The 14,069-nt window shown below is 25.3% G+C and overlaps 1 protein-coding gene across 3 annotated transcripts in view; it reads left to right on the plus strand.

Moving 5' to 3' along the window:
- LOC126896771 (lachesin-like) overlaps positions 1 to 14,069 on the plus strand; it is a 107,408-nt gene that overhangs the window by 49,430 nt on the left and 43,909 nt on the right. For all 3 annotated transcript variants that reach the window (XR_007701932.1, XM_050669840.1, XM_050669841.1), the window contains exon 5: positions 7,814 to 7,942. Coding sequence is in view for 2 of the 3 variants with exons in the window: in XM_050669840.1 (XP_050525797.1) it covers positions 7,814 to 7,942 (129 nt within the window). In the remaining variant the exon portion in view is untranslated. The remainder of the gene's footprint in view (positions 1 to 7,813; positions 7,943 to 14,069) is intronic.

Raw genomic sequence — 14,069 nt, forward strand, 5'->3', positions numbered from 1 at the left:
TTTTTTTTTTTTAGTAGTTAAAATTATAAGTGCTTCAGTAAAGCACAAAGAAGAGAAAATTTTCTCTATATTTTCGATAGCGAAATAGAAACTTTTTTAGCATGGAGTGGAGGGAAGAAACACATTTAGAAAATTATTATTAAATGAAAAATAGTAATTTATTTGCATTTTATCTAGTGAAAACCAGTTACTTTATATTTGATCAAGATAACTTTTACTCTGAATATCGTTATCTCAACAAATTTTTTTTTATTCGAATATCTATATTTAATCTAGATTTTTTAGTTATCTCTTCACAAAAAATTAACTAAGTTGATTAATTTTTAAAAATGTTTAAAAAAAACGGTAGCACAGTGACATTGTGGCACAGTATGGACGTGACATAGTTGGGACAAGTATAAATGATATCTGACAGTGATTAAAATTACTTTAATAAGAACCGCTTCGATGCAAATCTGTAGATAGTGTTTAATTTTAAGAAATTGGTAGAATATTCCAAAAGCCAAAATTACTCCTATTTTTTGTTCTATTTAGACTGCCATTTGCTCATAAAAGATAGGTCGTCGGTACAATTTTTTTTTTTGAACTTCTAGTACATAAAAGAAGCTTTATTTTAACATGTATTTAAAAGACGCAGATTTCCCAAAACATTTTCAAAAGTTAAGTTGATAAAGCTCTACTTTTTATATGTACTTTTTAATAATGAAAATAAGTATAAATTTATATTTTGAAATGGTATTTGTTTTGTTTTACAAAAATAAAAAAATTGGTTCGATTACAATTTGTTAACATTAGAAGTAAATTATAATTTTTTCTGTTAGACAATAATAAAATATATACAAACATTCATTTAAAAAAAATAAACATATTAATTTTTATGTGCTATATAGTATGTGTACGAGTTGCGTATAATTAGTAGTAGTTTAATTTTTGACCTTAATTCAATCGTATCGATGAATCCGTTGGTTTAGGAGTTTAGGAGTTCATATACAGTTAATATTCGTGTGCATTTGTTCGCTATTCTCTCAAACATAGTTCATGAATATTTCCATTTGATTCATCATGAAATTCATATTGTTACTTTTTAATTTATATAAGAGAGAAGAAAAAAAAATGTGTTCATTGAAATACAAAAACAACTTTCATATACTGCTTATCACCTTCTGACATAAGTTAAAAAAAAAGGATTTTCAAAAAAATTATATCAAATAAAAATGAATTACTTAAGGTTTTAATATAAAAAAAGATATGTTTATTTGTTCATTTTTCAAAAAATTATGGCAGTTTAAGAAAAAAAAGTGAAAAAATGTCAAAATTAACAAATGTCAAAAATCATAATTTTTTGAGGAATTTGCGCCATTTACAGGGAAGGTAGGAAATTTTTTCAATTTTCAAGGGAAATTTCTTCAACTATATACGATGTTTGATCTTTTACGGTATCATTGAAAGAAATCGGTCCAGTGTGTGCTGAGGAAAAGTGGCAACAGACACAAAAAAACACATCATATAATAATTAATACCTTCTTAGCTTCGCAATAAAGCTAACATATATTAAAAACTAAACATGTACTGAGTGACTGATTTATCGTTAACCACTAAATTTCTACTAAAATAATAATTAGGAGAATGTTTTTGTGGCTTGTCTGAGTTTTATTAACTATCAGATTTTTGAGTGGTTAAATATTATTTAGATTTATCCCTTATCCATTATAAGAGCTTCAACTTAATTTTTTCAAACGGTATCGTGCATAAATAACTACTTTATTTAATAGAATATGATCCAATAAGGAAAATTATTAAAAATATAAACTAGCAGCACACACTCCTCACTTTCAGTCTTTATTTTAAATTGTTAATAATTTCCGAAATACGTGTCCAAAAGTTATTATTGACCAGTCATTCTCTGAACTACACCATTTTTTATTTCATATAATGGTTAATTTGCTGTGTTGCCATTTGAAAAATTAAAGTATACATCCTTAAGTATAAGAAATGAACATTAATAATACTTTATGATTGAAGAGGAATACTAAACCAGTAAATAATTATGAATATTATTTTTATTTTTCGATTATTTAAGTGGGTCAAGATTAATAAATCATTCTGTAAATAAATGTTTACATTAAAAAAATATATGTAGTTAAATGAAATACACATATTAATTATATAATTTAAAATATTTTTATGTGTTAAATCGATTATATATTTATAAACAATTTAAGAATTATTAGATAATTCCAAACATTTAGTTAACCTATCTATAAATAACAAAACAATTTATTCTTATATTTTTTTCGAATTACTGCAATTTTTTTTAAAGCATTGTAAAATATTTTAGTTAAATGTTTAAATTCAATATAATTAAATGTGAGCTACAGGTCTAAAATAATAAGACTGTAGCATATCCAAGAGAAATCTAATGAGGCTATAGCCCTCATATTATATAAAGTAAAAACTTTGGTGCAAAAAATAAAGCATGTAATTTCCTAAAAAAAGGTCGTCAGCCCCCAAGCGAATTTAAGTTATTATTCAAATCAATTTCCTTAATTTTATAAGTAGTTATTTTCAATAACGCAGTAAAATCATTTTTTTAAGTCGATTTAAAGGACTGATTGACTTTCTAACAATCAATTTGGCCGTCTATAAATGTATAAAAAGTTCTTTTGTCCAAGAGTAATATTAAAAATAATGTCTTTATGATCGACTACGATAAACTTAAGGTACAAACTACCCTCTTTCCTTCCTGTCCAGGATGTTATATAACACCTAGAAACATACTAGATATTTATTTTATGGGTTGAGTATACATGTTTTGTATTATATACGCTGAGTTTTTAATTCTAAGTAAATTTCCTTTTTTTTTTTAATAAATATCAATTTTGATTAATCTAATTTAATTCAGCTAGGTAAATTAGGGGCAGAAAAAACACTCTAATTACTATTATACGCACGCCTATGATATCTAGTTAAAAGTATTGGAAGAGTTTTATACAGCGTTACTGTACCTTATAATTTTCCTATAACACTAAAACTCTTGTTATATTTAGAATACTATAGTATTTAACTATATTACCAATAACACTGGTCTACACAAATTTCGAATTTTAAATAATATATAAACTTCAATAAATATACCATATAATTATATTCAATTACACAGTATACAAAATATTAACAGTTTTTTTATAATATATTAAAATTATACCTTTAATATATAGTGATAATGTAATATTTGCTATAAAAATATATTCTGAGAGTATTTCAAAATATTTCAACTATATTCTAGATATATTTTAATACCAAAAAGAAATATTCTAGAAATATTCCAGTGACATCTAGTTAATAAGATGTGATTTTTAGCTTAGATGTAAAAACTCTTTTCAAAAGTTTTTATAAACTTATCAGAATAACCCATGTATTAATAATGTAAATTTATTAGACTTCAATTACGTCATCAGTCAGAAGCTGATGTTAGCACAACATGAACAATAAATCAGCATGGTATTTCACAAGTAACTTTTAAAAGTCTCTAGTTAAATTTGAATCGGTTTTATGAATATTATCACTACAATAAAATTGTTTGTTCTTTTTTGTTTTCGTACATTGTGCAACTATTAAACATTTTCAATTGAAAAACATTCATTGCTTTTCGAGTTAGAACTTATAACTTTTAATACTTTTGCTAATCATAATCTAATCATAACCTCTTTTTCACGAGTACGTGTATTTGTCTTATAAAACTTGATATTTGAAGAATAAGTGTTTGTGATTGGAACGTAAGAAAAATTTATCTTTATTAAAAGTTCGGACTAACAACTTAGCTACTTCAAATTTTGATTTTAACAATGAACTTTTAACTTATAATATAGGTGCAGCGTACCTTTTATTCAATATATAAACAAAACCTACGAAAAACTTAATTATCTATTACTAGTAAGTCATAAAGTATATAATAAACCAAAAAGAAAAAATCCCTTAAATGAATGTGTTGAAACTTTCGTGGATTGTCGTATTGCTTGAAACGTTTACGGATGTACCACGTTTTTAGTTTTGAGCTGACATTTTGGATTCGTTGCAGAGTTCATCTTCAAAGTGATAGTTACAAGCTCGTGGTTGTAACTATACTGTCGGCTTAGCTTGTTTGTGATATGATTTTATGTCAGTTGATAACTGATAACGACGAAATTGTTTATCTGTTGTTTTTATTGTGTTGTTGTTGACAGCTATCGGTTTGTTGTTTACATCTAGTTTTTATTTTTATTTTTTATAAATTAATGAAATAATAGTATTCAAACTAAATTGTTTGTAATTCAATATTTAAACAATAAACCACATAATAAAAATAAAAATTTTAAACTCCTTAAAAGATTTTTTGTATAACATAACTCTCAATAGTTAAAGAAAACGCTAAATTTTTATTATAAACGAAAATACCTCAAAATATTATGAATGGTAAAAACGGTCCACTTTGATATTTTTTGGAATTTAATACTTCTATAAATTATCAGCCGAAAATGTCTAATTTTCGTCCTAAAATATTCACTTACAACGTCACTGCATTCAATTATTGGTGTAACGAAGGAATGTTCTTGAAAAAATTAAGGGAAAATAAAATCATTAAAACAAACTTATAAATTATTTGAAATAATGAATAAAAATTTATGATGAAATTTCATCAACTTTTACTTAGTTGGTAGCAAAATTATAATAAAACTATCAAAAAATGTTTAGAATATTTTTGTTCAAAAAATGGTTTTATGGCTACTTCATGTTTTCTGTATTTTATTCGCTTCTATAGTTCTATTTGTTGTGCAAAAACTATAAATACAATAAAAAAATGACCAGTTAAAAAAATTTAATAGAACTACCCAAAATTTGTCTCAATTTGGCCGTTTAATAACATTTTGTTACTTATAGTCGTTTTGTTATTATGTCGCAAAATGAGAGGGGCAACATAATTAATTTTTCCGTGTCATCCCACCTATTAGCTGATGCTACTCTTTCGAAATCAACGAAATTTCCTCCGTTAAGTTTCCTGATAATGTTTGGGGTGTTCTGATTGCGTTTATGGCCTTAGTTTTTGGTTAGGAAATAATTGTAGAGATGCATGTAATATATATGTTGGACAATAGTATAAAATTAAAAAACGTACTTTAGATTTTATTAAAATTATGCAATTATTACTATAAATGTAGCACGAAAGCCAGAAAAACACCTAAGTTAACCACTAAAGAGCGGTATATAAAAATTGTAGTACACTTAGGGGAGAATCCCTCACTGAAAGTTTAATATAAAACAGAAAGATCGGTGTCTCTACCAATTGTTACGTCGCTATTTAGGAGTTGAGCCTAAATTCCCGTCGACAGTATTCTAAGGGACCAACGGGGGTTAGCTGGGTAAGCTATATCTACCTCAAGTACTGGGACTTCCTATTTAATTTATATTCCCTTAGAGGAACTACCAAGGGTCGCACTGCAATATATATATATATAACACTCTTTGTTAACAACGATATAAATATATATTAAGTAAAGAAATATTAAATAAACAGTACAACCTGCTGGACACCTAGAGATGATAATAATCCAACAGGGAGCTGACGGCGACACACACACACTCTTTCGGTGATAGCTAATTTAAGTTAAATATAAGACAAGAGTAATGGTCGCGATGACGGTAAAATATCAACTACCGTTTAGGATATTAGTATTAAAGCACAATGGCCGTGAATTCCAAAAGTCTTTATGTGTGCAGTCTGCCCTCCTGTAGTAATACGTGTATGTCACTGTATCAACGATATAAGCCTAGTCGTCGTTACAATAATATTGTGGGATATGATCACGTATATGTGATCGTATCATAGATGTAGGGGAGACTGGGGGAACTATGGTCAGTGGGTAATACCGGTCACCTCATTATCTAATAAACCCATGCATCTAAAATTATGTTGACCATATGTATAGATTAAGAATTATAAAAAAACCTTATTCTTATTAGAACGATATTATCAAAAAACGTTTTCACGTTTAAATGTGTGAAAACAATTTTCAGCGTTTATTTATCAAAAAAAAATGTTTTAAGAAATTTAATTTATGGTAAGCAAATTATTATATATTTATAATTTATATGAAATATATTTCAGTGATTTTTTTAAAAATAGTTTTTTCCCTATCATTTTACATTTATTTATGTATGACCGATATTCCCCCAGGGTCGGTTTTCATTTGCGTTAAAAATAAAAATATAAATTCATATATATATATAAGATTATATTTTAAAAATCTGAGACTCTGACATAATGCAGTCAATATGTTTATGCATCCATTTGTTGTAATAGCATAACACTTAGAGTTTTAGAACCAGAGATATAACAATTTTTGCTAAGGTGGCCGTAGTTCCCCCAATATCCCCTAACACCAAAGCGTTTGTTATCTGGTAAACATTAAATTTGAAGTGAAATTTATATTTATCTTCGTCAAACTGTCTGAATCTAAATAGATAAATTTGGTAGTGACCAATATTTTACATAATAATCAATTCAAAACCATTTAAAATGATGTAAAATATAATACAAAGTTAAAAGAATATTCACTGCTTTTAAGAAAATTCTCAAAAACATACCCAAGAATATTTACGAAAAATATTATCACGGTAATTTTACACTACTTGTAAGACTAAAATAAGTTTTAAAGCTACCAACGTATATTAGCACTTTTACTTCAATTGTTATATTTGCAGAACTTTTTACATTACACTTCTTAACTACTTTGAAGCCTATTTAAATTACAAAAATTACTTCTTAACTTTTTATGTGATTTTTTAATAAAATACAACGCAAATTTTGACAACTATAGTGATTGTATAGAATCGAGTCCAAGTGATTTATGTTGTACTCGCTCTTAACATAAATACTACACTGAATTTTGTTTCTTCGATTTTTTTTATTGAAATTATATCATTTAACAAACACAATAATTATCTTAGAACATAAAATAGTTATTTGAAACTTTAATTTTTGAAGTTTTAACGTGTATAGTTTTCATATTGATTTATACTTCCTGACAAATAAACTGTTAATGACATCTATAAAATTTCTAAATTTATTTAGCTTTATAACATAAAAATGTAAAATGTATAAAATTATTAATTTTATTAGATTTTTCATAAAAATGACAAAAAAAAAAAAACAAAGAAATATTTTGTATTTTAAAAAGTTTATACAGAGTAATAATTATCTATGACTCACACAATTTCTTTAAAACTATAAAACAATATAATAAACAAAATGGAACAATTACTGCAATTTTTTTTTCATATAATATTTGCTTTCTTAGACTATGTTTAAAGTATTTTTATATTTCTTTATCAACAGTGTAACATACCCACTAGTATGTACTATATACACTGGTAGTAAATGCATTATAAATATACACTAGTATAAGCTGTATCAACGTCATTTTGTTAATTAGGTTATTTTTCTTATTTTTAAAAGTTAAAAATATGTCTTCACTTAAAAAACTTAAGTTGATAAAATATTAAGTGTTATGGAGAGAAGATGGGGCAAAATTTTTTTTTTTTTTTTAATTATAGAACATAGGATAATATTAATTTCTAATCAGAAAAAAATATTTCAAGCACTTCATATTTGTCAAAATATCTTTAAAAAAAAAGTACTTTATTTGGAAAAAAGTTGTAAAAAAAATTTTTGCTAGGTAAATATATGACGTATGAAAGAAAATTACGGATCGTGGAAAAACTGTTTTTATTATTATTGTTATTATAATGATTATTACTATTGTTTTGTTTTTGGCAGACGATTCGTACACCGGTAACGACCTGAAACTTTGGCGGCTTGACAGAAGACAAACTGGTGTTTACTACTGTATAGCCAGCAATGGTATACCGCCCGCGGTCAGTAAAAGAATTACTCTAAATGTTTACTGTAAGTATATAATAATTTATAATTATATAAAAAAAAAGTGACTGTCAATTATTGTATTTTATTTTCCATCAAAAACTTAATCTACACACAATACTGACTATTTAAAACTTTCGAATGAAGCTTAACCAGACAAATAACCATTTAATTCTAGGAGCATCTAAAAAAAAACTCGCATAAATAAAATTCAAGGCATCCAATTTAAAATATTATATACATTTACAGAAACTACCTCTACGATTCCAATGAAACTATTCATTCAACTGACTTCAAAATACCCCAACTTATTAATAAGTTATACGAATTTCCACTGAAAACCACAAAATAATAAAAAATTACTGATATTCAATCCATTTAAAAATTGCATTTCCAGTTACCCATTCAGACGTCTAAAACGTTGATAGAATAGCGATATTTTAAAATGAAAAATAAATTAACTTAAAAAAGATAATTATACTACTAGATAATAATTGATCAACGATGTAATGGATTAATAAACAAACAAATATTTATAAGTATCTTTCAAATCAATTTTTTTTTAAATAATGTGACGAGTCGGCTGATTAAAAAATCCTAGTTGACCAATTACCATCAAACTTTTTGTACGAGGGCGGACGAATAGACTGACGTTTCGCTGAAATGGCACACAAATTTAAATATTCAAATTATAAAATAATCAGGATGTATTGTGTGCACGTATATTATTAATATAGATTCAATTAATAGGAATTTTATTCGTTATTATTTATCTGTGCCTGAGACATAGACCACAAAATTAATCTAAAAGTAATAAAAAAAAAAACATTAATGCGACTAAATTTAACAACTAGTATTATATGAGTTTCCGGAGTTATCTAGAAAAATTATTTGCGAGGAAGAATTAATATCATTTGATGGTAAAGGTAAAAGCAAACTATTCTTAGGATTATGGTTCAATCATTTTCTGTCAGAAATGTGAATTATACATCGAATCAAAGAAATATTTCTTTAAAAGATATTCAAAAAAATTGCCTACCCATTTTATAAATTTGATCGATACAAAAAAAGGTGCAAATGAGTATTACAACTTATAATATTTAGAAAATAAACATGCACTGAGTATTTTTAAATAATTTATTACTTTTTTTAATGAACATATTAATAATTGATAACGGCGCTGATGTTTCAATATTAAGTAGGTAGTCGAAATAAGTCGGTAAATTATTCATCAATGAAAGTTTAATTCTATACTTTTTGGAAAAATCTAATAATCTTTTCATTTAGTTGATATACTCAATGAAATAAATTATCGACCACAAACAAAAAAATATTACTCACTAAATAAAAAAACATTTAAAGGGAAATATTATTTTCAATTTTTTATAACATGTGAAATTCAATAAAAAAATCTCTCTTCTAAGAAATATTCAAAAATTACTATCAATATCTTAAATGTATATAATGTGATCAGTTATCATCAATCACTCATTAATTTCAAAATAAATACAAGATTAAATAATATTTTTTTAGTTATATTTAATGTATATTTCTTGGTTTTTCAGCTATTAGTTACTTTTTAATATTATATCTTATAACTAATAGGGAGTCAACCGTAGATTTATAAATGACAATACAAATATTTGACTAGCTGATAAAAAAAAAATTATTAAATTAAAAAAAGAACTTGTCAATTATAACTTTTGGATCAATACTTTGGAAGTTATTAGCATTTTTTAATTTAGACTCGATGTGAGTGCCTGTATGACTATTTTTAACATTAGACTGCTCGCACTCCTAGGTATTAATATGCTATAACTTCCAAAGTATTGGTCCAAAAGTTTATATCCACAAGTCTTTTTCTTAATTATTATTATCATTCTTCATTTTATAAGCTAGTGAAATATGCATGTGGCCATTCAAAAAAATTAAGGTGTCCCCAAATAATTTATAAGGGATTACTCTAAAAGAAAATAAATAGCTAATAAATCAAAAAATATGTATAACTAAAAAGACCAAACATTTTTATTTTTCATTATGGTATTTATTTTTTGAGTAATCAGATGGTTTATGATAAACTTATTACTCAGTATATATATACATCAATAGAGTATTGCTAAATTATTTTTATTAGATGTACAATTATAAATTACCTGGTGGAGTTTTTCAAGTACCGATAATAACAATACTTAAATATTCTAAATAATTACTCATTATGTTTTTTCTCTTGAGTTAAGTAATTCGATAAAAATGAAGTAGTTAAACTGAATGTACAATGAAGTTAATGATTGAGCCTCATTAAAAGTACAATTAACAAAGAAAACAATAATATAAACATGAAACAAAAAAGGTTACAATCGTTAATAATTATTTTATTTTTAACTTTAAATCCATGTATTATTTAAAATAGTCACTATAAAATAAATTAATGTTATACTAGATAGCTAACTTAATATTTATCAAAAGACTTTACATTGGACACATTTTATTTTTGAATGAGATAGCACAACAAATATTACTAATCAAATTATTGTTGATGTTTCGGCTTTCACTACTATTGGTGCGAACTGGTTTTACCAAAGGGGTAGTGTGTCAAAGGTCACAAAACTGTGTCATTGACGTGCCAATTTTTCATCTACACAGATATATAATAAATATTATTCAATGTGCTCAAAAAGTAAAGGGTACAAAAAAATTCTCATTTGTCACTGGACCAATTTTGTTGATCAATTCTTTAAAATAATCTGACTTTAATCTTATTAGTGTCAAAAACAAAATTAAATCCTTTAAATTTTAGAAAAATATTTCAAAATTACACTACCATAAAAGAGAATTTCTGAAAATGTTTTATGCATTTTAATACTGCTACAACTATTATTAAAAACACTGATCCAAATGAAATATATAACAGCAGTACTTGAGATTGTAATCTTTCTTTTAATATGCTTATTATTCAAATTGAACTATAAAAATCTTAGTAAAGGAAAGTTTAAATGAGATGACCATAAACCTTTGACAGCAAAATAAAGCTTTCGAAGTGTACTATTGTAGTACACTAATATTGTATTAGGAAAAAAAATATTAAGGTTGACATATAGTTAGTGTAAAATAAATAAAAATTTATATATTAATTAGGTATAAAAAACATGCCTTCATTAGAATAATGATAAGAATAACTCATCATTATTCTCAATATAATTTAATTGTCACCTGATTTATAGGGGAGAGTGAGTGTTTCTTGAGCCACCTTTAATAAATATTCTTCTGGAACGTCGATAAATAGTTATTACTAGATTCTCGATAAACTAACGTGTATAAAGTATAAATCAAATATGAAAGCGTATTCAACACATCGTTTGTAAACTTTTCTTTATAATTATACAGAGTGTTGGAAAAATAAGGAAACAGATCAATTGTTACAAACAACGAGAACAATAGAAACCGTTTCCTTATTTACTGAACATTCTATATAATAAAAATCCATTAAAATAATATAAATTTATATAAAGAGTGTACCATTGAATCATGAACAACTCGATTACTCATAAAATAATAATTAGGGTTAGGCTTATATTTTTTTATACCCAATATTTATTATGTCATTATTAAACCAATAACGTATAATTAAATATTTTAATATTATACAATTGTCATACGCTTTAATATGTAAATAAACACTATTGTATTTATCGTTGAAAAATGTAGAAGATTGTGCTACATCATTACCTCAATTACTTTAAAGTAAATGAATAATGGAAAAGTATACACAAAATAAACTATTATTTGTTGGGAATTTTCAAAAATGTCCTTCATTTTTTGTATTAGCATAAATTTAATATTTCTTAAATTCTTATTAAATATTATTCGATATTCGTTATCTAATATTTCATAATTGTAAGTTAGATAAACAAAAAACTTATACTCAACTTTAAACATCCGAAAAATCAATTGAACATTCTCAAATTTTGCGCGCGTGTGTGTGTGTGTGTAAATATTAAATTAATTATCTCAAAAACTTCATCACTAGTTTGGTTTTCTTAATACCAATGGCAGTAACAATCTGTTTTAATAGGTTATGTGTAATATTAAATTATTATTTAGGACATGTAAAAAGTTTCCCGCGGGTGACCAACAATACGCAGTAGTAAATTTGCTTTAAATATAAAACTATGCGACTATTAACAGAGAATTAAATTATTATAGATAAGATTTCTGTATATTGGATACTTAGTCAATAAATTATGACATAATATTAATATATGAAGACTTCTGTTATTTTTAAATTGAAATACCAAATTAATTTCAAATTACTATATGGTAACATGCTGTAACAGATGAGCAGATTATTGGATCAAAAAATGTTAAGAATAAAATTATTTAAAATAGTTTTTTATTTATATTATTAAATAAAAAATAGAGATTTTTCTCACTTAAGAAAATTAAAGTTAAAGTTTTATTTCTGAATAAATGTAAAAAAATTATTTTCTTCATAATATTGAAGAGTTCTTTAAACCAAATAATTTTTCTCTTAATAAAAATTTTAAATTTTCATCACTTAATGAGAAAATGAGTGTCTTGTGTGAATTTTCATCTTATGCGAATTTGATCACTTAGTATATCTGTGGTGGACTTTTGCGACTATGTATTGTGCTGCAGTTGACACACGAATTACTCTTAATATACGTGATGTCTTAATTGTCAAGTGCCTTTTTACAACGTTATTCAATGTAATTAATGCGTGAAAATGTTTGTGCAACTCCTTTTTATCGAATGGATGATACGATGTCTTCCATCGATTGTGCCAACTCGTCCGTGAATAAGTCAGAAATTAAAGATTGTTAATCTTGTACAGTATCTATTTTTTGAAAATGACAAACTTAATAATACTCATTAGTACCAGATACTCTTAAAACATTTAGATTGTATAAAAATTATCGGTTAAAATTATTTTATGTAATTGATTCTATCTATTTTATTACATTGTTTAATTTATTAAAGTATTAATCTATAATTAGTACCCATACGTTATGATATAAGTTATATCATATAACTGTGTACATATTTATTATTATTACATGGGTTGAGAGTACGAACACTATTGCAGTCTACAAAAATCCAAATTATTAAATATTTTATTTTATTTTCTCCTAATATTAAAAATAACGACAAGATTAGACTTAACTCGGCGAAATTTTATCCGAGTAGTCACGTCATATATTTACAATTTTTAATTCTAAATAAAAGAAACACTCATAGAATTATGCAAGTTAACATTTGATTTTTAGATGAAGCTTTTTTTTATTTACTTCGAAATATTTTTAAATGAAAAAAACATTAGAAATATATATATATATATATTATTGCAACACTTAACTAAAAATACATGGATATTAGGTACATATATATTTAATTAAAATTTTTTGCAAATCGTCCAACTTTGAGCAAATAAATATTTTACAGATTTCACCAGTTCATTTTTCAATTATTTTCAACAAATAATTGGTTTAGCTTAACAATTCTTTTAATCATTTTACTAGAGTTGTAGATTGATACGACTAAAATAATAAAATATATTTAACTGCCCCAAGTTTACCCATCGGCCAATTATGCCCATTCGACTGTACCTAATTTTTTTTCAATTGTAATTCAATATTCAACGTGGAGCTGATTTTTTATTTATATTTACAACTGATTACACATCCAGATTATTTTCAATAAAGTTGAAGTTATAAAAAGGTGTTTATAAATTTTAAAAGAATGGCAAACAAGATTTTAATCTGTAAATATATAAATTTAACAGCGATTCATTTTGCTTAAATTAAAAAATATAAATCGCAGCTAATACATAAGTTATACAATTCACATACTAGAAAAAAATAGAGCAATTGATTAAATACAAATAAGTAGAAAACGCAATAAGTCGTTCGCGAAAGTCACCGTAAGTCGTTGTATGCCTTGATATCATTAATGAATTCGATTCTATCGGATGGAGACACACAATGAAAGCCCTAGAACGCTGGATAGTTCTTCTTTTTCTTCGTGGAATATTTACATTGTGCAGTGGAACTTCTTTGGCTACTCTTAAATGAGCGTGTGATTGTGGAAGTTAACTACGTAGTCCTACAGTGGTCAGTAGAATGCATCTTGTCATTGC

This window comes from Daktulosphaira vitifoliae, unplaced genomic scaffold, assembly GCF_025091365.1.
Source record: "Daktulosphaira vitifoliae isolate Bord-2020 unplaced genomic scaffold, ASM2509136v1 Scaffold_1, whole genome shotgun sequence".
NCBI lineage: Eukaryota > Metazoa > Arthropoda > Insecta > Hemiptera > Phylloxeridae > Daktulosphaira > Daktulosphaira vitifoliae.